Source organism: Cyclopterus lumpus, chromosome 12, assembly GCF_009769545.1.
Source record: "Cyclopterus lumpus isolate fCycLum1 chromosome 12, fCycLum1.pri, whole genome shotgun sequence".
NCBI lineage: Eukaryota > Metazoa > Chordata > Actinopteri > Perciformes > Cyclopteridae > Cyclopterus > Cyclopterus lumpus.
In genome coordinates, this window is record NC_046977.1 from 15,010,228 (window position 1) to 15,035,445 (window position 25,218).

At 43.0% G+C, this 25,218-nt stretch overlaps 2 protein-coding genes across 5 annotated transcripts in view; one reads left to right on the top strand and one right to left on the bottom strand.

The window, feature by feature from the left end:
- The first annotated feature begins 1,738 nt into the window (after positions 1 to 1,738).
- dusp4 (dual specificity phosphatase 4) lies at positions 1,739 to 11,255 on the top strand. The gene is made up of 4 exons (XM_034547373.1): positions 1,739 to 2,369; positions 3,802 to 3,929; positions 5,823 to 6,042; positions 8,203 to 11,255. The coding sequence occupies exons 1-4, from the start codon at positions 2,000 to 2,002 to the stop codon at positions 8,589 to 8,591; spliced, it is 1,107 nt and encodes a 368-aa protein (XP_034403264.1). The 5' UTR covers positions 1,739 to 1,999; the 3' UTR covers positions 8,592 to 11,255.
- Positions 11,256 to 12,778: 1,523 nt separating this feature from the next.
- Positions 12,779 to 25,218, bottom strand: part of tnksa (tankyrase, TRF1-interacting ankyrin-related ADP-ribose polymerase a) — a 62,604-nt gene continuing 50,164 nt past the window's right edge. Inside the window, exons 19-30 of one of the 4 annotated variants that reach the window (XR_004610601.1) lie at positions 24,133 to 24,321; positions 23,524 to 23,604; positions 22,917 to 23,115; positions 22,751 to 22,830; positions 20,162 to 20,282; positions 19,736 to 19,833; positions 18,552 to 18,626; positions 18,217 to 18,322; positions 17,472 to 17,658; positions 16,735 to 16,891; positions 13,359 to 16,505; positions 12,779 to 13,297 (exon numbers count right to left, since the gene is read on the bottom strand). Coding sequence is in view for 1 of the 4 variants with exons in the window: in XM_034546536.1 (XP_034402427.1) it covers positions 16,419 to 16,505; positions 16,735 to 16,891; positions 17,472 to 17,658; positions 18,217 to 18,322; positions 18,552 to 18,626; positions 19,736 to 19,833; positions 20,162 to 20,282; positions 22,751 to 22,830; positions 22,917 to 23,115; positions 23,524 to 23,604; positions 24,133 to 24,321 (1,380 nt within the window). In the remaining 3 variants the exon portion in view is untranslated. Of the gene's footprint in view, positions 16,506 to 16,734; positions 16,892 to 17,471; positions 17,659 to 18,216; positions 18,323 to 18,551; positions 18,627 to 19,735; positions 19,834 to 20,161; positions 20,283 to 22,750; positions 22,831 to 22,916; positions 23,116 to 23,523; positions 23,605 to 24,132; positions 24,322 to 25,218 lie in introns of all 4 variants that reach the window. The other 3 variants (XR_004610603.1, XR_004610602.1, XM_034546536.1) reach the window with 3 other exon arrangements.

Sequence of the window (25,218 nt, forward strand, 5' to 3'; positions counted from 1 at the left end):
AGGGATTTTTCCGTTGAATTTTAGATTAATGCAGACAATAAGATCTGTGATAAACACAAGTTTATGATACTTGATACATTTTGCTCAGCAAGATAATCTTTACAAATCAACAGCACTTTTATGACTTGTTTTTATGCAATCGCCAGAGATTAAAAAGTGAACTACACAACGAGGCTGTGAAAGGAGGACGAGTGGGCGTGATGATGTTTTCTTTTCTTTTCAAATCGGTCTCCTGCAAATTTATGAGAGTGCAATACTAAATTGCTCTAGTACCCCTAATCACTTTGGAAAAATATTTTTTGCAAATAATACAGAAATAATCTTTTTCATGGAAAACACATACACATGTGTATTGTTTCCTCATAAGCATGCAACATTTCCTCTTTTGAGGTTTGTCTTTTGCTTACTGTCTCGTCTCTCTTTTTGTGGCCATGTCAGACATTATTACCAAAACATTCAGCAGTTTTGGATACTGATAGTCTGCTTACAAGTGTCATTGCTGTCAGTTCATACTTGTATTACATCAGCTACATCTTGTTGTAATATTCATCAAAACTAGACCACATAAGACTTTATGAGCTGAGCATATGAACCAAAGGAACACAACGACATACTGTGTCTGTACGTACACGTACTCTCATGTTTCCCCCAATCATAATAACTCAATCTGAGAGCAGCATCAGTTGTTTTTCATGCTGTTTATCTGTCTGTCTCTTCCAGCTGGAGTGTGGTGAGCCGGTCTGTTTGTGTCGGGGCGTCTGCCTCCTCTCGTATGCTGCAGCGTTACTCTCTTTCCTCTCGTAACCATGGAAATTGGATCAACATGCAAATACCTGAGCACGCACACTAAGCCTGTGTGATCGGAGATGCAAATTGTGCTTCCGCTCGTAGGATTAAACACACACACACACACACACACACACACACACACCTGCAGTCCAGCACCTTCCTCAGAACATTATACCATTAATATGAGCTTACATTTACAGCTTAATTTAGATCAAAATGCTGACCTCAAAGCTAAATAAGTTGATGCATAACCACACGGAGGCAAAGTGACTTGGCTAATGATTAATGCAAGTCTAATATTCACAGTTGGGTTTTTTCATCCGAAGAAAGATATCTGTTACTTTTACAAAGATTATGTCCGCCTTGTGGTGCTGTCGGCCGGCAGCATGGAGTGGGGTTATCATTGTTTATTTTGTTGGACATGGTGGAAGGTTTAAAGGATAGGGACAGAATATTAATATAAACAACAACAAAAAACACAGGGCTAAAATTCTCCACATAGCAGAATTGTGTTTTAATTCTCATGGTTATGGTTACTACCCTTTGTGTATGTACAAGCACGCACACTTTTTCCATTCATTTGATTCATTTTCTTTTACTATAAAATATTATAATGCAAGTTTAAAGGCTTCCATAAGGTCATCTTCATTGCGTGTATTTTTTAAGACCGTTCCTATATTTCATCACATAAAAAACCTATCATTAAAATGTGGCCATGAGCTGGTTAAGGCTTCGGCCATCGGCAGAGTCTCCTCTCCATCTCCATCCCCATCGCCTCTCGTTTCATTGATGTCTATTTTGTTTTATGAATGAACGGCAGAGGAGGGAAAGGGGACGGGACTCTGGACGCTTTGCCATTGGCTGCTTACCGGTTGACGTCACCTCCGCCGTGACGCGGTGCACCCATTCACAAAAAAAAAAAAAAAAGAAGAAGAAAACAGGAGGAGAAAAAAAAGAGAGAAACAAATCCTGAGGAGAAACACTCGGAGAGGGAGAGAGAGAGAGAGAGAGAGAGAGGGAAGAGGTGACCGGACCGAGAAGCGAAGAGTAGTGCGGTCACGATGCGCGGATAGAGAGGCAAGCCACCGCAGGATCCCACGTTTGGAGGGCGGTGGAGGGGTGGTGGGGAGAGAGAGACAGGCAGACAGACAGACAGGCAGACAGACAACAGGAGATAACCCACGGTGAAGACAAGCCGAAGCGACGTGCGATGGAGGACCTGGGCGAGATGGACTGCCCGGTGGTGAAGCGCTTCCTCAAGGACGACAGCGCCAAGTGCCTGCTGCTGGACTGCCGCTCCTTCCTCGCCTTCAACGCGGGGCGCATCCGCGGCGCCGTCAACGCCCGCTGCAACACCATCGTCCGCCGCAGAGCCAAGGGCTCCGTGCTCAGCCTGGACCAGATACTGGCCGGGGACGAGGAGGTGCGCGGCCGCCTGCGCTCCGGGATGTACTCCGCCGTGGTGCTGTACGACGAGAGGACGCCGGACTCCGAGACGGTGAAGGAGGACAGCACGCTGACGCTGGTGCTCAACGCGGTGTGCGGGGACTCCTCCGGCACGCAGATATACCTGCTCAAAGGTAGCGGCCCCCCAAATATGCGTCTTTATCCTTATTGTTATGACACTCGGCAGCAGCAGTGTGTGGTCAACACACTTCAGGATGCACGTTCAGTTTAACGTGACTCACTAGTGGGGTTTATTCTTTGAGTCAGCCTGAATACATATGGGCGGTAAAGAGGAATCATAATTATATTATAATATTATAATAAGCACATAATATCTCATTGTAAAATTCAGCTCTTAAATGGGGCCTTTTTTCCCTTCTTTTCTTCATCTGTAACACTGTTATATCCAAATACAAATGGAGCTTCTTTCTTTGTATTAATACAAATATTTTTAAATGGAAAATAGTTATGATAAAAATGTACTTTATTTGGAAGATTAGAATGATTCTCTTAATGAATATTTATTTAATCGTATTGATGCTTTTTAAATGGGAGCCAATGATAATAATAATAATAATGGCTCCAAATATCATTTCAATTGGTATGCCACCAACATTTTTCAATCAACATAATCATTATTATTGGCATTGGTATAAAGATATATATACAGCCGAGCCATTATAACCAGACAATTGAAATATCCTCCACTCTATTTCTATGCACTGGTGTACTTCTTTACAATACACACATTCACACACACACAGACCAATGGCCAGGAGTGAATGAGGTAATGCCGATGCGTAGAAGCCACATCAAACCGCAGGGACTTACTGCACACACATGACCCTTTCAGGAACAGTCCGCTTTAGGTAAATCCCCCGAATGGGAAGCGGTACAATCTACAAAATCAACGCTCGGTTTACCCACCAGACTATATTTAGACTGCAGGGAATTTGAAAAAAGGCAAAAGCTGCTGCAATCTGCAAGCTGTGGCGCATTCTGTTTTTGTGTGCATCCTAATGACGCAGACGCCTTGAAGCACAGGAGTGTGTGTGTGTGTGTGTGTGTGTGTGTGCAGCTCATGAAGATGACATTTCACAGTTAATCTGACGGGATCCCCGAGGTGCAGAGAGCAGCGGTCAGCCTGCAGATGTGTTGGGGGGAGGTGTGTGTGTGTGTGTGTGTGTGTGTGTGTGTGTGTGGGCAAAGAGATGATGAAATTGTTTTCAAATCCACAGTAGTAGACAGAATAGGTCAGAGGTTGGTTTAATAGACTTCATGTTAGGCACACTGAATGCAGAGGTGGACATGTTTGTGCTGCGATGTCTACGAGTTCCTTTTGTCCTGAAATACACAAGTGTTTATGCAGATAAATCCCCCACAAGAATAATAACAACAACAACAAAAATCCCTATTTCTGTAAAGATCTTGGAGGATTTGAAAATCTGTCTGGGCCACCTAGTAGTGATTGAATCCCTCATGTTTTACTGTCATATTGTTTCCAATGTGATCATTCATATGCATGTGCTTTGCATCGTATTTGAATCGTGGTGTCTCTTTTTCCAGGTGGATACGACAGGTTTTTCTCAGAGTACCCAGAGTTTTGTATCAAGACCAAATCCTTACCGACCCTCACCAGCCAGTCCAGCATGGACTCTTCCTGCTCGTCTTGTGGGACGCCACACCACGACCAGGTGAGACCCTCACCCTGGTCATGTATTTCATAGTTGAAGTCGATTTTTGTATTCATAAATGTACAAAATGATGACACATGCCTATCACCTTTTGAAGTAATTGGAATGTATCCATTTCTCGTCAGTCAACTAATTAGTTCAGTCGGTAAAAGTCAACTTTAGTTTCACACGTTGACACGCAGAGGTGAGCAAACACTGGAAGTTATTTGCTTTGCAGCATTACTGTTTTGCACTTTCCCAAGATCACGCACCTGCATTTCCCCGTCCAGTCTGGGTATTCAAAGCATATTTACTTACTTGTTTCATCAGTCTAAGAAAAGAAAAAGGGTTTCTGAAAATCCCCTTTTCGTTAGAACGAGCTATTCGTAATGACAGGCCGGGGAGGTCATAGGTCACCATCGATTCACCCCTGCGGCACTTCCTGTGATCCTGTTGGTGGCGTTTTTGGTTGTTTTTTTTGTTGGTCGGTGATCTGCTGTCGGGGGCCTGCAGATTTTACGCAACAGTCACGGCGGTCACATGTGGTTCGGTTTAATTCCCCCCGGAACGCATGAGGAGAGCGACGCAGACAATCCAGCCTCTGTGCGTTTTCTACGAAAAGTGCGTCATGGTCTCTCGGCCATACTGTCAAGTGGGACTTTTTTTAATTTTTATTTTCAACCAATACTGTAGCTTCCTGTATCTCACTCACTATTTTCCTCTCAGTATCCCCCCCCCCCCCACCCCCACCCTCCCCTCCTCCTCCCTCCTCACATTACATCTCTTAGCAGTATTGATCATTTCCTGACGCTGTGTCAGGACAGAGGTCGTCAGCGGCAGTGACATAAACAGACAGAGCCCTCGTCAATAAGTTTCACTATCGGTATGGACTGCCTGCTCGCTGACCCCTCAGATCCAATGAAAGGGAAAACAGAACTTCTAACAATGTAATTAATGCGTTTCAGTAGAAACATTTCCTCTTTGTGATATACTACGGAACACTCGATAAGACACTACTGGCACAGATACTAACAGTTTGTATTATCATAAAAACCTGTTTGTTTGTTTTTACCATGAGAGCTTCGTGTTTTTATCTTGGCTGAGGCATTAAATGTTATGGCCAATAATTAATATTTTCAACACATATTCACATTTTTATGTTCCGCTAGATACAGTACTTCCTTTTTCCAGGAAATGCAACAAACAAAAAAACGTCACATCCTCAGACAATGATATCTTCAAAATTTTAATTGAGTAGACTTTATGAGGACGCTGTGGAGGATATTGTTCACAGGATAACTTCTTATTTTTATTTTCCACTGATGAAGTGAGATGTGCAGAACACATGCACGGTGTCCTCAAGAAAGCGTGAGAGAGGTAAATGTAAATCCCCAAGATAGATCGGTTGTATTTACTGATAAGTAATAATTTAAAAAAATATGGTTCGAGCTTGCAAACATTATTAGTTCATCAGATATTCACTGTGTTTCCTATAATAGGAAATAACGGCTCGAAACTAACAAACTAAATAGCCCATATCAAATGACCCTTCATTCATTACACAGATAATAAGCAACCCCTGTCAGATGAAAGGCACGCATAATGTCATTAGAAAAATATGTAAGCGAGGTCACACTTATGCTGGAGTCATCTGCCATCTGGCCTCTGCCGCACAACGAGACAGTGGATTCTTTGTCTTGTGACGTAAGCCGTGTTACATTCAGTAGATTCTGTCCAACATGGCTCTCCAGGTCGGGTCAAGAGATGTTTCCACGTGTAATAACTCCACGAATGACTGAATAAATTATGAACAGACTGCCTCGGAACAGAAAATCATGCCTCTTCGGTGCTCATTTCTAATTAAATAATAAATGAATTCCTCCTCCTCCCGTCTGTCTTTTTTTTCCCGTCCAGGCCGGCCCAGTTGAGATTCTCCCGTTCCTCTACCTTGGTAGCGCCCTTCACGCCTCAAAGAAAGAGGTTCTGGACGCCATAGGAATCTCCGCCTTGCTGAATGTGTCCGCCGACTGTCCCAACCACTTCGAGGGGGCGTACCAGTACAAATGTATTCCCGTGGAGGACAACCATAAAGAAGATATCAGCTGCTGGTTCCTGGAGGCCATTGAGTTCATAGGTTAGTGACTAAGAGTGTGTGTGTGTGTGTGTGTGTGTGTGTGTGTGTGTGACATAAAAGACATGTTTTGTACTTCATGTGGTTTTGATTTGACCTTTTTGCATCATTTTAAGTATAAATTTAAAAAAAGAAATGTACATCTTAGTTATGGTCGTTTAGCATTTCTGCCCGAACATTTTTGATACAATTCAAATAAAAATATTCTGCTGATTAGGAACAGAGAAATATGAAATTTCCGAGAGCCCAGAAGGATGATATCTCACGTCTTGTGTTCAACCAACAGTCTAAAAACCGAAAGATTTTCAATTTACTGTAAATGCAGCCGATAAAAAACTGAATCTAAAATAATAAAATATTCTGCATTTGCTTGAAAGATGACCTAAAGCATAATTGATTTAAGTATACATATTATTTTTCTTTCGATCGACTAATAATTGCAGTTCTAGACGTGCGTTTACTCGAATGAAATCTAATATTTCCCAGAAAAGAGATTTGAGAGAAAAGCTTTAATGTACCAAGCCCACTGTGCATATAGATTATATTTTCCTAGTAGCCCTTCATCACACGTGTCAGCAGAGGAAGAAAAAGAAAGAAAGAAAGAAATTACCTCCCCAAAAAACCAAATCCAATAAATCCATTGCGCTTTAAACTAGAATGAGAAAAAATTCCAATCCATAATTTCTTTGGAGCACGATTTCTGAATTGGTGTTTGTGTATGTAATATAGGCGACTGTATGGTTTAGCATTTTCTTTGCATACATACAGAGACATTGTGTGTGTGTGTGGTTTCTGTACCAAGAGTGCATGTTCGGTGAGCGTGGACTCTGAAGTGTGTGTGTGTGTGTGTGTGTGTGTGTGTGTGTGTGTGGAGGTGCTGGTATGCGTCATAGTTAGCTGCTGTGGGACCAGAGTCTGACTCATCCACTGTTACCGGGTGAACAGACGCTGTGGTGGAGTTACCTGGAATCTGTTTGTGTGTGAAAGAGAGAGAGAGAAACTATTTAGACGATCAAAAAGCAGCTGTATTGTTATCAATCAAGCATCCGTGCATTTTGGAGAAATGGCAGTAAATATTTTTGCTTGTGTGCCAGACAACTGGATTCTCATTTTATTTTCATATTTTTAACAGCAGCATAGTCGGTTGTGGTGGAAAACAAGATTAAATGAATCACCATGCTAAAAACCAAAACTAATAATAAAGAGAAGTCCATTCATTATCTTCTTCATATTCTGTGTTTCTAATTTCCTGCAGGCCGCCACACATGCTCCATAATATGACCAACTAATCACTCAAGCTGAGGCGGTTGGGGTAAATTGAGTTACTGTAAATGCTCAAACATTACCTAGATCTAGTTACTCACAGTAACAAAGTGATAGCATGCGGCTCAGCATACTGACAGAGGCCGAGACGTAAATAGTACGGGGGAGGAAGTGTGAAAGAGACGGATGACTCCAATCCATTTGACGCGTGACACGGTGTCCACACAAAACGATGATGAAAAACACTGCACATAAAATTCCATTCTTCATCGGTTCAGAGTTTTTTTGCATGAGGTAAATGTGATGAATGCATTTAATGTGAACTGAGATTTACATGTTGAGCTGTTTCAGTGCCATTTGCCTTTTTGGTGCCACCAAGTTCAAATGAGGCCTTTTCATCAAGGAAAACAACAATAAATCGTCCTCAAATGAACGCCAGCAAACACTCTTGGAGCCCTTTGCTTTAAGATTAAATAAACCGGAAAACATTGTCCATGACGGAAATTGAGCTTGCAGCAAACCACAATGAAAAGAAACCTCATGGCAACCAAACAACAACAAGTCTAAGAGGCTCCAGCCATGCTAGCGGCTCTGCAAGGCTGACCTTAGGAAGAGCACTGGAACATAACAACACGTCAACATGCTCATATACCCACAATGTTTAATATTCAGAATGTTCACAGTTCATAGTTAGTAGAGGCTGAAGGGAATGTAATTGGCTTTGCAGGCATTTTGTCACAAGCAAAAGTGTACAACATATGGTACCAATAATTTAGTGAGACATTTCAATGGATAAAACTTTGTCCCGTCTGGAGATTTTGTAGTAACCGATAAAAAAAAATGTAATAATCTACATTGTCCATGGCAACGTCTGACCTCTTGACCCCCTTCTCTCTACAGATTCAGTACGGGACTCTAGCGGGCGAGTGCTGGTCCATTGTCAGGCGGGCATCTCCCGCTCCGCCACCATCTGCCTGGCCTACCTGATGAAGAGGAAGCGGGTGCGTCTGGACGAGGCCTTCGAGTTCGTGCGTCGGCGTCGCAGCATCATCTCGCCCAACTTCAGCTTCATGGGCCAGCTGCTGCAGTTCGAGTCCCAGCTCCTCGCCACCTCCTGCGCCGCCGAGGCGGCCGCCACGTCGAGCCCGCTGCTCGGACCCAAGTCCTCGACGACGGCCACGGCGACGGCGGTCACGCCCACCTCTCCGTTCATTTTCAACTTCCCGGTTTCGGTGGTGAACTCCGCCTACCTGCACCACAGCCCGATCACGACCTCCCCCGGCTGCTGATGGATGGCCAGTCGCGGTCCTTCCCCCAAATGACTAACTCGGAACATTGTGCTGGAAGAGTTGTCCATCCTGCTGCCCGCCGCAGTGCGTACACGCTTCCAGGGCGGGGAGGTGAGAGGCGTCACGGTGCCTGATTCAAAACTCAAATCCTTGGTGAAAATTTATTTTTTTGTGTCCAGAAACCAGCCAACGCTCCTTCCATTTGAACACACTGGCACCACCTGAAAAACTAAAACAACAACATGCACACTGACACACACACACATGCACACACACACACGCTCACACACACACATACGCAGGAGGGCATGAGCGGCAGCAAACACTCTCTCTCTGCCTCGGTCTCACACACACACATTCATGACTACCAACTGAATAAGCTCAGTATGAAGACAGGGCCTGTTGCTATGGAGACAACAGGTCTTTAGGAGAGGAGATGGACACAGGAAGGAAGGAGGAATTTTAAGCATCCGCTCTTTCCCCTTTGGGTGTCCCTCCTGTTGCCAGACAAAAGAGATGGATGGAGAAAAAAAAGAGGGGAGGAGACGGTGATAGAAAGCAGGAGCCTCTTCCGTGACAGGTGCTCTGACCGGAGCTTCCTGTCTTTCATACGTCCTCTTCCTCTCTCTGTCTCTCCCCCACACCTTCCTCTCCTCTCATCTCCTTTTCATCCTTCCCTCCTCCTCCTCCTCCTCCTCCTCCTCCTCTCATCTCTGCCTCTCATCTCTGCCCCTCACCTCCTCACTGAAGAGGCTAAATAAATAGAATAAGTTGCCAAATAAAGGCCAGGGCCCTTCTAAATGAACTGGGAAACCCCACTACAGGCCCCTGATACACACTGCAGGAAACCCCTTCAGCTACATGATTTTTTTTTAGTTTTTGCCAAAAGGTTGAGCATGATTTCCCTTTTTAAGATCAGAGGGGACATTTTGGAGCACAGGCGGCCACTTTAAGGACAACCCTGGTGGCTTTGTATGTTTTAATGCATTATAAATAGTTTATCTTTACTTTTAACCATTTTCTAAAACATGCGTAACTTTTGAGACATTGGTTTCAATTCTTTTCTGCTCGTTTTTAATATTTGTTTGTATTTTCAAAGCAAATCAGCTGAAAACAACAGCTTTGGACATTTTAATTTAGTTTAGTTAACGGTCTAAAATGTGCATCACCAGCGAGTGGTCCTTTTTTAAGATGTTTGTGCCTCGTTCACAAAGGTATCCCATAAAGTAGAGAGGCTGCTAGAAAGCCGATGGCTGAATGTCCGTCAGACTTTAGACACATTTCAGCATCGTAGTCCAGACGCTTCATCTCTTACACTCACAGATGACAAACACACAGAAACAACTGGCATACTGTACTTGAGTAATTCCATATTAGGCATTACACTGACAGTGAATATGACCTCTTTAAAATAGCAATTGGACCGCAAAACAAAAAAATAATATATATATATATAAAATGGATGTCCTAAGCTACAAAGACACACACTTTCCAAACCAAGAATAGACACTTGAACTTGAAAGTAAAATAATAAGAATCAGACAAAAAAAAAAGCATTTGTGAAGTATTCCTTGACATCTAAAATATGAGTGAATTATAGACATTTTATAGGCAATATGTGTTTTTCTGCTCATTGTGGCTGCATTTTAAAGAGCGGACATTCACACATGGGGGTTTTACACTCTGCTTACACAACATCAGGGAGCCTCTGTGTTGTTCCTTGTGAGGGGAATCCAGGTTAAGAAGAAAAAAAACACACACAATCACTTCCTGACTTCACTTTTTTAAATCCAAACTGAATAAAGGAGTGATGGAAACAGACACAAAGGAAGAAGACGGCGTTGTGCTTTGAGACCATAAACCAATAACAGGTATTTGTCCTGTTATGAGTCAGTTGATTCTTTGGTTTTGAAGTTTGTCCAAAGTGCTCTCCGTGGCACTTTGGAGTCTTGCAATACTTACAATCCACTCGAGGACAACGGCGACAGCAGTGACGTTTTTAGGTCGTATCACACGGACATCACGTCAATTTTTTTATAACGTCACATTCTAAGACAGTGTTTGTATCGCTTGTGCTTTTAGGCTGAGCGTTACACTCTGTGCTAGACATCCAAAGGCACAAATTTTAACCATGGTTGCTTTTATACCCGGGTCTTGATGTACGCACGACAGAAACACAAGTGCACACACACACACACACACACACACACACACACACACACACAGGAAACAAACAAACCTTTTATTTCTGTTTTTGAAGATTGTCGGCACCTATCTCTGTAGCACTTTGAAGTGATGCAATACTGTATTTATATGTCATGATTGATTTGTACATCGTGGTGATGGTAGACTTTGCATAAGGACATTTTGTCTTTCTAGTGAGAGACAGAGAGAGAAAAGAGAGGCAATCAATGAAAAACGCAATACTTTGTACACATCTCTGTGGTAGCTGTCTGTCCGTCGGTCTGTCTGCCTCTCTGTGTTAGTCCATCTGTCTCTCTGTCTGGTCAATGCTGTTTACCTATCATGGCAATATCAATCCTCCACTTGGAAATTTATATTAAAAAAAAAAAAAAATCTTTCCCTCAATTTTATTGTGGAATGAATCTGTGCATTTATTTATTACTAAAGATCCGCTGTTGAATAAACAATGTTCTTAATTAATACGTTGTACACGTGCTTTCTTTGTATGAACCGAGTAGATATTAAAGTATGCATACACACACTTTCATAAAAGGCAATCAAATGTAAATTGAGAAAAATATATTTTGTGTGGCCGATATTGTGGGTAATGTAGGAATTAGTACACGCGGAAGTAGAGTTGATGCTTTATATGGATTAACGATTCCTCTTAAAAAAATATTGTCTCAAAATGTGATAACATGTGAAATCTATGGACCGTAGGTATCATTTGTCATTTATAAAACCAGGAACCTATTTGTGTGGTATTTCTTTTACGTCCTTCTACAGAATAATATATATGAGCATCGAGCGCCACCAAGTGGTGAGAACATGTCATTGTTCTCAGCTCATTTCAGATGAACCACGGGGGGCGGGGCAAACTGACAGCTGTCTGTCAAACTCTCGAGTGCTGCGGATCCTTATGCACACTTAGTTGTAATTAGACATAATGGTGTACAATTTAGTACAAATAAACTACAACATTAAAAAAAAGTCATAGTATAGCATGGCAAAAAAAAAGTTATAAAAAGGTGGCAGTATATGTATGTGGATTTTTGAATAATAAAGAATCCATAGTGTCGAAAGAAATAAAATTACAACAGCGAAAAAAGTAATAAAAAAGTCGATGTTGTCATGTTGTACGTCTAGAAAAGTTATATAAAATCATAGTATAGCATGATGGAAAGAAGAAAAAACCTCACAGTATATGTTGAAAGTCATAGTATTCATATACCATGTGTGACCCCTCCCTTCCACTAGTGTGGGTCCTGTTTGCTCTGTGTTTTGTCTTTCAGGCTGTTCATCAGCTGATGAGCCACACCTGAGCCTGGAGGCTGCTATGAAGAGGCTGCACCTGGAGACAGAGGCGGCTCCCTTGATTGGCTGGCTGCTCTCCACGACATCTTATTTGTTATGTTTGTTTAAGCTAATTGTGTCATTCTTAAAATACATGTATGTCTATCATTTTTATCCGGTTGTAACATGTCATAGAAGTTACAGTATAGTATACAGAAAATACAATGAACTGTACAGGAAACATTGTGAATTGGTTTTAAAACGGTTGACTTGTTTTACTTCAGTTGATCCTCTCGTTGTCTGGAGAAGAGCTCGTGGTTGTTGATGTTCGGCATACGACAGGTTAACAGGTTAGTTTAACGGTGCAGTGGAGGCTCAGAAAACAATAGAAATGTAACTTATAGTAACAAAAACTAGCTATGACCAATGCAGACAAATGCAACAGCCCTCACGATGTTTCAGCTTTGGTTAAAACTGTTGATTTATGTATCTATTCATGTTGTGGTCATACTGGAAGCTGTGGTTTGTGGTGCCGTTTAATTATATATATTTATTATTATAATTATAAGACACAATTGACTTGTCTGCTTCAGTGGAGGCAAATTAACAAATAATAATAATACAGAGGCAATATGAATAAAACATATATCCTTTTTAGTAACCGTTGTGTTTAAATATACTAAACAAAAATAAGATTAACACAAATAGCCTTTGTTAAGTTGTTTTTATTATTATTTTCTTCTGTACACATTTATCTGTTCCACATGTTAACTGGTCAGCAGCTCTGTACAACAGTCTGTACAACAGGAAGTCAAACAGGAAGTTACTGATGAGGAGGTGTGTTCATTAAACTGGTGCTGTTTGGTAGAAGGCCGGTCACAAGGTGAGGCCTGGATCCTCCAAACCGTTTACAACAACATGGCCGACTGGCCCTTGAGACCGATAAGTAGAGGCAGGCCAGCTCAAACGCAATTCAAATAGTTTTCACATTAAAAAAGTCTTTGCAACGAGAAAAGAAAGCAAGAAAAATATACACAAAATCATCCTTAAAAAGGCCCGTCTGGAGTTCGTTTATTTACAGTGACTTTTAAAACGAGGCCCGCAGCCGACCTCCACGAGGTCAACACCATGACCTCTACGCCGACCTCCACGAGGTCAACACCATGACCTCTACGCCGAGGTCAACACCATGACCTCTACGCCGACCTCCACGAGGTCAACACCATGACCTCTACGCCGAGGTCAACACCATGACCTCTACGCCGACCTCCACGAGGTCAACACCATGACCTCTACGTTCTGTTTAAGCCGAGAGTGACGCTGCCACGCCATCTGACATCTCTATCTTTCTGCTGACTCTGATCAGGGGGCAACACAGAAGGAGTTTCAACAAATAATAATCATCGGGAAACGTAATAATTCTGTCTGGACTTTAAACCATATTAGTTAAAAATGTAATCCGAGCAAGTAAATCAGGTAAGTTAGTGAAATGCTAAGACTTAATATAATTTTCTGTAGGGAAATCAATAATTTGATGGACATTATGTTATTTCAGTTATTCACTGAGGGGTAACTCGGTCCCAGTGCGGACAATTTAATTTCAAGCTTATTAGTTTTTCTCATTTTTACATAAATCATCAGCTGTTATTCTTTCCTACTTATTCATTTAATAGTTTTTTTTCTTTTTTTAGTCATTTCTTTTTTCGATTTTCCTCGCAATTAATCACGTTGAAATGTGCACTAAACTCAATTAACGTTATCATTCAATGTTATCGGCATGAACGATTGCTATCAAACACGTGGGCTGAGAAACCGAGCGGGAGAAATTGCTGACGTGAAAGAATTTCACGGGTAAAAAAAAAAGGAGTGCAATAGTTTTGGGCCTTCTCTGCGCTCCCCGTTCACTTCCTCAGAGGACACATGGAGACTTCTGTCAACAGACGGGACGCTTTGGGCTCACTTCACTCAGACCAACGTCATCTTCACCTTGCGAGTGCAAATCAGCTGAAATCGGAGTTTGTCTGGCAGACACTGGAACAACGTCGGGATAAAATGAGAACGAAAAAAATCAAATATCAGAGCAGCTTTCGTCAGAAATAAATGGCCCGTCCCTCTCTGATCTTTTACATTGTGCATCGGATATGAACCAGCTCTCATTCATCGGACGTTTGTTTCCAAGCGACTTCAAGGCAAACGGTTAAGGCCATGTCCCTTTCGCAGCACTGCTCCACTTGACCCCACGAGATGGACACGGAGGAGACTGACGTCATGTGTGGCCCCAAGTAGTGAACATAATAATCATCATAAATATTAAAACAGAAAACATGGCCGGTATAATACAACAACAAAAACAACAACAGTTGAAGAGTATGGAGGAGTTTGCTTATCTTCTTGCCGTTATGAGGTTTGTGGAACATGTTAGTGTCACTATAATAAATGGGTAATACAAACAGAAAAGTTATCCTTCTCGTCATCCTCGACCTTAACGAACCTGCAGATCTCATATAAATATCTTTTTGAAGCCTTTGACCAGCCCGCTGAATGGCTTGCTAAGATACAGTGACGGTGGTCACGTTTCCCCCATTTGCTAATGTATAATAATATAATGTTTGTGGAGTGTAAACTCGACCTGAAAATAAAAGACACGGGCAAAGGAACAAAACACAAAAATGGAATGGACCCCCAGGAAAACACAAATAGCAGTGTAGGAATGACACATGAACGCCTTCCTGATGGAGAACTAGACTTGTTTCCTTCAACTCAATACTAGCGGCCAGCAGCTCCTCTGCTGCACCACTAGGGGGCATCAAGAGTCACAGGTCGAGGAAAAGGGGCAGAAGGCAGCAGGTTCTTGTTAACAAAAAAAAAACAAGGACATGTGGATCCAGGCTTTAAAACACGAAGCAGAAAGATGCTCCGGGTGAAGCCGACTGTTATGTTATATCATATGAATGTTTATCTGTATAAGCTATTTCTTGTGTTGGTAACAGTCACTCCTCACAGCGAAGGAGACAATGTAACAACACGTCACCGCAGACACCATCAGTGCACCATCCAGAGAAAGCTCGGCCGGGTTGGTCAACAAAGAGAAATCAAACGGACCGTATTTCCCATATTTATGATTCAAACTTGGAGTGGAGGAAGAGTGGCTATGGGTAACCACCGTATGGACGCAGTGCAGAGCGGCGGCCATTAGAGAGAGAGAGCTACTTCATTCTCTGTTCAAGTACGCATTGATTATATTACAATAATGTTTACAATCTTAATGTTTGCTGCTTTATTAATGCTCTGAATCGCACCTTTGAGGCTCAGAAAGCCATGTTTAAAAAAAAACATTTTTTTATTGTCGGGTGTCTGTTTGCTTGTAACAACTCAGCTCTGTCCCAAATGTTGGATTTTCTGGCCCATTTATCTAAAAAGTGTTTTCTTTATTATTCAGGTTTTGCAGGCGGCAGCTGTCCTCTGACGTGGACTGGTTTGGGGGGGCCGGTGGATGTCGAAGATGGTCCCAGTGTGGACTGTGGCGGAGGCTCTGTAACCTAAGCAGTGGATTTGTGGTCCCCCCTGTTTGTTTTCCTCCTATCAATTTCTGGGTATTTGTCCGCTGTAATCTCTGTTGTTTCTCTACGCTCACTCTCGTTTCATATTTTCTACTTTGTTTACACAGAGAGAGCGAGAGAGAGAGAGAGAGAGAGAGAGAGAGAGATGTGTACATGAGCCTCATTGGTGAAAATGTGACAAGCTGCGACATAAAATGTGCTGGATTTCTGTTCTCTCAGCACGACGACAATCGCTGTTTGTGGAAGTGGCCTCGGGGTGTTGTTTTGCTGCTGTGGATGACGCAGAGAGAGGAGACGATATCAAAACAACACATTCAAAAACTGGGTAGATTACATGGGCAGTGCGCAAAAGGTGCAACATCAGGGATGTTTGCGCCGCTTTGTACCGTGTCCGGTTCTAATTGCTTTCACTAATTGTTTAAAGAATCAAGACAAGAGGCCCCGCAAATTAAAAAATCTGCTTACTGGTCCACTTCCAGAGTGGTTGATCAAACCCTTTGCATTTTCTCCGAGCTAAATTAGACCCAATTAATTAACGCTGCTTTTGGACTGAGCATGTAGCACAACCCCCGCAACGCGTCCTCCTTTCCTCTTAAGACACATCCAGGTCTGTTTCCGAGGGTCGTCCGACCACTGCGCGGTCGCCGCTTCACCTCGCCCGCCCCAAGTTCAGCTCCGGAGACTTTAATTTCGAGGCTCTGAGGCTTGAAACGCCCTCTAGTTCATTTCTAGTCTCCTCTCAGAGAGCGGTTGTAGTCCATCGCAGTCCGGCTCCAACTGTGATTGTGTTCTAGGACTTCTGCTCGGGGGCGGCAGCGGGCGGAGCCACAATCTCCGGCTTCACAATCTGGTACGTGATCAAGTATTCTGGGTAAGCCTGTTGACAAGGAGCACATCACGTGTAAACAAAACTAAATATCAGGCTTATCTTCTAGACCTGAGAAGATGTCACCTTTGAATGTGAAATTGTGATTTTCCACATTTATTGAATTTATTTTTATAGGCAAAATAATGAATCAATTAATACAAAAAGGAAAATAATGCTAAAGAAGACACATGAACGGCTTGTTTCGTGGTGATGAAAAGGTGTGCGTGTGCGTACGGACCTGCTCCCCTCTGTAGATGACGTACTCGGCGTACGCCAGCCCGTTGACGCTGGGTCGCCCGATGACGGAGTGGTGTCCCGGGGGGGCGTGGGCCATCTTCATCGCACTGAACTGAAGAAACGACTTCCCCAGCGTCACTCTGCAGAACAGCATCGGCCTGAAAGGGGGGAACGCACACCATGATGCCGTGAACGCTAATAACGGGTATTTGTTTCATTTGTACATTTTAATTGATGATGATATGTTAGCGTAAGTTTTAATATCAATACATTTCATTTCGCTTCCTGCAATCACACACACACACAACAGTGATTCCTCTTCTCTCTCTCTATGCCCACTTTTCTATATTACATAATCATAGTACATTATATTCTAATTTTCAGACTATATTGTTTTCGTAATTAGTATGCAAGAAATGTGTTTTGCACTAATAGGAAATGATACAAGTGTATTAAAATTGAGGCTTTGGAATATGACTTTGCTAAAGAAGTGGTAAAGAAATAAATAATTTCCTTTTTCCTTTGTGCAATGCATTGTGGGACATCAAAAGCACATGTAGAAATCAAGTGCATTCAGTATACAAAGCAGCATCCCTGACTCAACTGTTGTCACTTAAGCAGTTCAAACATAATTAGGATATTGATTAGTACTTAGTGTGAAATTGGGACACAGGTGCGTTGGAGTAGCTCTGTCCTTCCACACAGAAAGAACAACAGGAAAAGGGAAAGACGCCTCACCTGTGGCACACGTAGCAGGAGCGGTCTTTGTGGGTTGGACATCCCGTGCCTCCACCAATCCCGTACACGTACTGGTTGCTTTTGGAGGAGTTCTCGGCAAAATAGATCCCAGCACCAAACATGCCGCCGATGTATGCGTGCCGCTCGTCGAAGCCCTTGTGGATGATGGCATTGATGAAGGGAGAACCTGGCAGGAGAAAGGACACATTCCTATCAAGTCCTTCACTTCCTGTCTGGACCTTCCCGTCTCTTCTACGGGCACCTGGAAAACCTCCCCAACACATTCTTTGTTTTCCACCGGAAGTGCTGTGAACGTCTCGGGGCCCATCCGACACCCAGGACATGCTCAAACCATGCAACGTCCACTCTGCTCTCTGCTACTGCCTATTGGCTTGCTGCTCCATCACTTTTTGGACTGCACCGCGGCCCACATAATAATCCAAATAGAACTCTACATGTGGCACTTAAAGTACATCTGCATATTTGATGAAGTTGATGTGCTTGTGAGAGGAAGTGACTGAAGCTCCACGATCGAGAGAGAAAGACTGACTTGGACACGTTCAACTTGGGAACAACCAGATGTTGCTGCATGACCGTTATAAAGATTACCAGAGAGAGAGAGAGAGAGAGAGAGAGAGAGAGAGAGAGAGAGAGAGAGAGAGAGTTCATTGAAGGCCCTGAAGCCAGCCTTGCCATGATGTTGTGGTTGTGTGCGTCATGCGCGTAAACATCTGTGCTAATTTACCATGAAAGAGCATTCGCTCGTTGTGATGGTTGTGATTCTCGTCCGCTATTTCCTTTTGTCTGTGTGCATATCTCTCCCGCAGCTTCTTATTCACCACCTTCTGAATCTGCAGAGTCAAGAGGAAGAAGAGGAGGCACAAAGGGAGGGACGTACGAATTTAAAGTAAAACAAGAAACCACCTTTGTACTTGACCAAGTCTTTTTGCAAGTTGACTTTGTTCAAACTTCCTCCTTTGTGATGGCAAACAGAGAGCGCTGGTCTCTGCGCACGGTGTGTGTGTGTGTGTGTGTGTGTGTGTGTGTGTGTGTGTGTGTGTGTGTGTTGGCAGCACGCACCTTAATGATGTTGTACCGGCTGAAGACTCCACCTGCGTTGCCGCCATCGCGGTGTTCTCTGATGGTGCTCTGCAGCTGAGGAGGGAATGAACACACGTCAGAACTACACACTCATGCAAAGCTTTTGGGAGCACGTGTGGGATAACACATGCTAATGGGATGCAGATTTCAAAACAGAAAGCTGTGATTCGTGCAGCACCCTGGACAGCATTAGACCACCTGGATAAGAGTCTTTTTCTTTTTTGTTTCCGTATTCAGAAATCCCCCAAAAAAGTGTGCAAGTGATATATCCCAGGGCCACCTGTATCTTCTGTTCACTACGGCATTTCTTTGTCATCTGGCTGTTACTACACAAGTACACGTGGTTGCCAATTCATTAGGCCCAGAGAGGTGTGGATGTGTCGGGTCATTTCGCAGGATTGTTTCATCGATTCCTTTTTAGTTAAGACGAGCTGGCAACTCGGTGTAGATTACGGAGCCATTTAATCCGCGATGACGTTCACAGCGGATACCTAAATAATGCCAGGGGGGAAATGTGGTGCACGGTGTGGCATCAGCAAAGGGAAAAAGGACAACTTGACTCAAAAGACAATAGAATGTCAAATAGTGGGTTTACCAACTGATGGGAGTCATGAGAGGAAAGTTTGCCGCGATGCGGTTCAAGTGATTACTGCCTTTCGCAAAATGAGTTATCATCCCGATGACTGAAATTATTGATGGCCTATAAAAATACTGCCGTGAAGAGGCAGAGGAACCCAACCCGGTATTGGAAAGTGTCTAGAGGGGACTCATGTAAGTCATCTTATTGCAATTACACTTAGGTGCTTAATGACCTGTTAACACCTGACATTCATTCATTTTGAATCCATTCAGACTGATATCTGCTGTCTCGTCCAGTTACTCTTTCATTTCCGAGATAGATAGATAGATAGATAGATAGATAGATAGATAGATAGATAGATAGATAGATAGATAGATAGATAGATAGATGTGCACTGATATGGCGTCTGTCGTGCACACGGCTCTCCTTTGCCAGATGTTCGACATTACTCATCATGGACATTTCAAAATGTTTGAGACCACCTAAAGAAACAAGCCGCTGTTCAGTCATGCAGGTCGTGAAGGACAAAAAGCGACCGCCATCGAGCTCAGCCTATGCAGTGTGTAGGAGTGTGTGCGCGTACTTCCTCCTCCACAGACTGGAACTCCTTGTCGTCCGTTGCCAGGTCAATGAGCACGGTGCCCTGGCTGGAGCAGTGGAACGTCAGGTATGGGTTTGCACCTAGAAAAGGACACCAACACAGATTGTATCATTCTTTTTGATCATAAGTAACTATAAGTAACTACAGTAACTATATAGCTATATTCACATATATAACCTACACGTTTTCTGAAGCAGGTTTACTAGATAAACAGAACTTTATGTTCTAAGGATAACTGGCTTGATTGATCTGTCACATTCATAAGTTTTTAACATTTCCAGCGTTGTTCATTTCAAGACTAAATATTAAATTTTAATACAGTAAATCCGATATTGAACAAGTTGTGTACACCGTATGTATTTGCGTGTGTGTGTGTGTGTGTGTGTGTGTGTGTGTGTGTTTGCTGACCTTGCTGGCCTCCCAGCAGCCTCTCGATGCCCTTGATGAGTTTATGTCTGTGACCGTAAGCGTTGATGCCGATCTCTTTCAGCTCCTCGTGACCCATGTCTGCCAGCACATCCAGCGAAATCTGCCCAAGGAACAACAAACCAGTCAAATTATCTATCTATCCATCTAATCTTCTGCCAAAAAAATTTAAATTGCAAGGAAAAACAACATGTTATGACCCTAATGTAATTCTGTACCTCTAATTATACATCTGACAACTACACCTAAATGTTTTTAACAGGGGAACTCTGCACAAAACAAAAACAAAAAACAGTTTAACGGTGACAACAGCAAGTCTGATGTAAACAATAAATACAACAGTTCAATGATCAACACATATTGAAGAGACAATGGGTTTGACAAATATTCATGAGAAAAAGAGACGGGGACAACAAGAAAAAAGGTCAATGAATGAATTGCAGTCATCAAGGGAGCGATATGAAAATTGATGAAGGGGAGATTTATATTTCTAGATTCCCGCTGGAGGCGGAGATAACGCCGCTTTTTTAAACCCGCAACCTTTGCCTCCTTTAAAATCACTGTAATTGGTATAAACCACCGTGGCCTAAATACTCTGCCGTGTGTTTACTGAGACATCCACCGTTACTAATTATTCAAGAACCCCGGTTTCATTTCAGGAATCGCAGCGAAGTGATGCAGAGTTGTGCAGAGAGCCGGTGTGAGTTTGCTTCACCCAGTTTGAACCCCGGAAACAAATGAAAGCCCGATTCTCACCCGACAGGCGGATGCTTCAAGCTGCCAACTTACAATTTCATGACGGCTGAGAAAGAGCGGCGTCTGAGCAATCTGGCACCTGGAACAGCCAACTAAACCACTTATCCTATTCCCTTTTACTAAAGCTGCACAATAATTGCATTCTTTCGGCATGCGAGGGCCAAAACTAGACAGTAATAAGGGAAAAATGTATTTGTATAAACCGTATGACCAAACTTTATGTCGACAACTTTATGTTCTACTAATCTTCTTCTACAGCCAAGTCAACTAAAATAGGTTCATTGTCTTGGTTTTGTTGAAAATGTCACAGAATGAGTAAAAAGTATGGTTTTATAATAATCAAGTCTATTGTATTGATGTGAAATCCATTAAACCTATGCACGATATATCTCCGTCATGAGTCTTTGTTGGTGTGATTCTGAAATAAAAATCAATTTTTCCCCATTAACACTGAGCTGACTCACCTCCATCTGAATATTAATGATGGCTGGTTTTAAGGGGAACTAACATTGAATATTAAAAAACACACACACACACACACACACACACACACACACACACACACACACACACACACACACACACACACACACACACACACACACACACACACACACACACACACACACACACACACACACACACACACACACACACACACACACACACACACACACACACACACACACACACCTTTTGCCCGCTGTCACCTTTCAATTCCACTTTCTATTTCTGTCACTCTCCCTGTCGGTCTTCTCCTCTATCAGTCACCCGATCTGTCTCTGTGTGTCTCCTTGTGTGTTTGTGTGTGTGTGTGTGTGTGTCTCTCTTTCTCTCTCTCTCTCCCTCTCTCCCTCTCTCTGTCTATTTTCTCCATCTTTCTCTTCAGGCCTGCGTCTATCTATTGCTCTCCTGAAGGTTTCTTCCCTTTTTTTCCTATCAAAGGTTATCTTTGGAGAGTTGTTCCTGATCCGATGTGAGGTCCTGGGACAGGGATGTCGTATGTGTACAGATTGTAAAGCCCTCTGAGGCAAATTTGTAATTTGTGACATTGGGCTATACAAAATAAACTGAATTGAAAATTGAATTGAATTGAATTGTTCTTGCTCGTTCTCTCACTCTGTCCGTCCGGGTCCCTCTTCGGCCTCTTCACTCCTTCACGTTAGTGTTCACAGAGCACCAGTCTCACAGTTTACGGCTCTGTGAGTCTGTACTGTGGTGGTGCTTGGAGCATCCTCACAGCGGGTGTGATATTTACAACAAATCATCTTAGTTTGCCATGTTGGCCAACAAACCCACATTACAGTTGAGGCTGATGGGAATGTTGTTTGTTTACAGACATTTAGCTGTTGATGCTGTCTGACAAATAAACATTTTGATGGCCCTTGATAAAAAAGTTAAAAAGGGACGACCAACGTTATTACAGTTCATGCTGAGGGGCGCAAGGATGTCTGGACCAATTTCTAAGGCAATCCATCTGTTGTCGAGATAATTCATTCTGGGCCAACTGATCGACTTTCCCATCCCTAAAGCAACGCCATTAGAACGGCTCTGAGCTGACATGACGCGTGTACAATGGAATAAGAACAAAGGGAGGGAAACTGATCAAATAAATGACTTTAAACCATGGCTGAATTAGTATGTAACCCTGAAAGCAATCAACTACAAGACAAAAACAATTAAAAAGAAAGTCCTGAATCTGGAAGAATCTGGCAGTAGAGTGAAAAAACGGATTTGAATAGCGTTCAGTATACAATGATCAAATACGTTTCTGAGATGACAACATGGTGTGTGTGTGTGTGTGTGTGTGTGTACCTGTTCTCGCTGGAAGGTGTCTCGGAGGTGCTCCAACCCGAGGCTTTTTAAGAACTGGTTGATGGTCATGTCCAGCAGCGCTGCAGAGACACAGTGGGTGTTACACGTGCCGACACGTCTTCATTTTGACAAACAGGACCGGCCTCCGACTTCGGTTACAACTTACTGTACAAGCTTTCTCCTTCCTTCCTGTCGGACCCAGACGCTGCTCCGTCTGCCGGTCCGGTGGCACCGCCCACAGTGATGTCACCGAGAGGCGTGGTCAGGTTGTCTATGCTGCTGGCTGCAGACAGGCAGGACGGCGATGGGGAGGGAGAGATGACCACGCCCCCTGCCGCACCAGTACTCACCACACTTGCGCTCACCTGAGAGTGGGAGAGAGACGATTTGGTCTGAAGGGTCAATATGTCAAATATATATTATATCAACGCTGAACTGTTGTACATATCGACAGATATTTTCCAACTTGTTACAGTATCACACACTTCAACTATCTCAACCACTTGTTTTTAGGTCAACAGACATTTCAACTTTGCTTATTATTATATACAGAGATTAAGCTTTTTCTAGTCAGCAGCTTCTGATATGGACTCTGCATAATAATGTTTGAGCGGAAAGTCTTTCCATACGCTGTCATAAGGGGTCGGCTGTGGCTCATGGGGAGCAGCCCACTGCTCCTTAATAACTAAGGATGGGTCAGATGCAGAGAAGAATTTCCCCACGGGGATCAATAAAAGTGTACATTTCAATTTCATACGCGTGTGGACACTCACCACAGTGGCCTGGGGTTTCAAGCAGCTTGGCAGGGCATCTGGCGGCATGGCGTCAATCAACAATGCTCTGATGTCATCAGCCTGCAACAGATAAAGAGACAGACATATTTGTAATGTACTCTATGTTTAATTATCTACCCAAGACAAACAATTTGCTTCTAATTTTAACATAATGACATGTTTTTGAACATGTACAGCTTAGCGCTGAAGCCACCAACCAGTATATTATACAATATAACATTCGCCTCTACAAGCCACTGGTCACACCAGACCCGGTGAGGCTGGAGCAGCAAAACCCTTTTTTAAATTTTTTTTTATGAATTCAACGTTTAATTTCTAAGTTGAAGAATCTTTGTATTTTCTCTCCAAAGTAGAATTGTCTCACTTCAATGCCATCACTCAATGCCTTGAAATAACAGCCAAGAAGTTAGACCACTTAATGAAAAGGTTATCCCAAATCTAACCTGTGGCTGTCAATAAAAATGTGATATTATCAATTTAGAAGTGAATGTATCGTCAGCTCTTTTGTTTAATGCACTTTGAAGAAGCAGTTGGATTGTCTCCAGGCTCAGTCTATAAATGACTCCACTGTATTCATCCACTGCGTACCGTCGCCAAGTCCAGTGGCGTCTGTCCCTCCTGGTTCTTCATGGTGGGATCGGCTCCATGGGCCAATAGCAGAGCGCAGAGCTGGGTCCGCCCCTTCTGGGCCGCCTCGTGGAGGGGAGTAAACGCCCACTTGTCTGTGGCGTTGACACACGTGTTGTACTTGATCAACAGGGCGGCGATGTCCACGTGCTAGACGGAGGAGAGGAGGTGGAGGTTAAGAGGAGTAAGGAGGAGGCGGTGAAGGACACAGAGAGGAGATGAAAGGGGAAGGAGGAGGAGAGATGTAAAGGGTATCGGAGAAGAGCGATGAGAAAAAGAACGAGAGCAGAAAGAGGGGGAGGCGGTGTTGGCAGGAGGAAAAGAGACAACAGAAATAAAAGCGGAGCAAATGTGTGAATGAGTGCTATAAAAATCCTGATAGGAAGAAATCGGTAATATGTGGGATTCTGTGGAGTAAAGCCTGTGTGAATTATTAACGCCATCATGATTCTTGTGTTCCCCGCCGGTCGTAGCTTTCCTTTCCTTCCTGTTTCTTCCCCTCATTGTCTGACTCCAACTGTTATCTTAGCGTCAAACACAATGCCGCTTGTTTTGGAGTACTGGTAGGGGGATGCTAAAGAGTGCGTATGCGTGTGCGAACCATAAAAAACCCGCAGAGATCATCAAGTTTTCATTCAAACATGTGTTTCGTGATTCTTTCCGAAGCAGCAATGCTGTCCAGCTGTTTGCGAAATGTGGTTGAGAGACGATGAAGGAGAAACCACACACATGCATGTCTTCAGAGAACCTCAGTGTAATAATAAGGTTCATAATAATAATAATAATAATAATAATAATAAGGGTGGACACAAGCCAGGTTCTTGCTTTCTGCAGGCGTCAACTGAGCAGTGGACCGCAAGATGCTGCAGTTTTTTCAGAAATTGACGTGGTTCAGATTTAAAGCCTCAAATATGAATTCATAAATGTTGAAAACTTCCTGACGTTCACTGAAGACAAATAAGGTAGAATAAGCAGTACAATAATAAGACAATTTAAATGCCTTATTTGAAATGACTTTATTTGAATGGTTTATTTGTCAAATTGTCA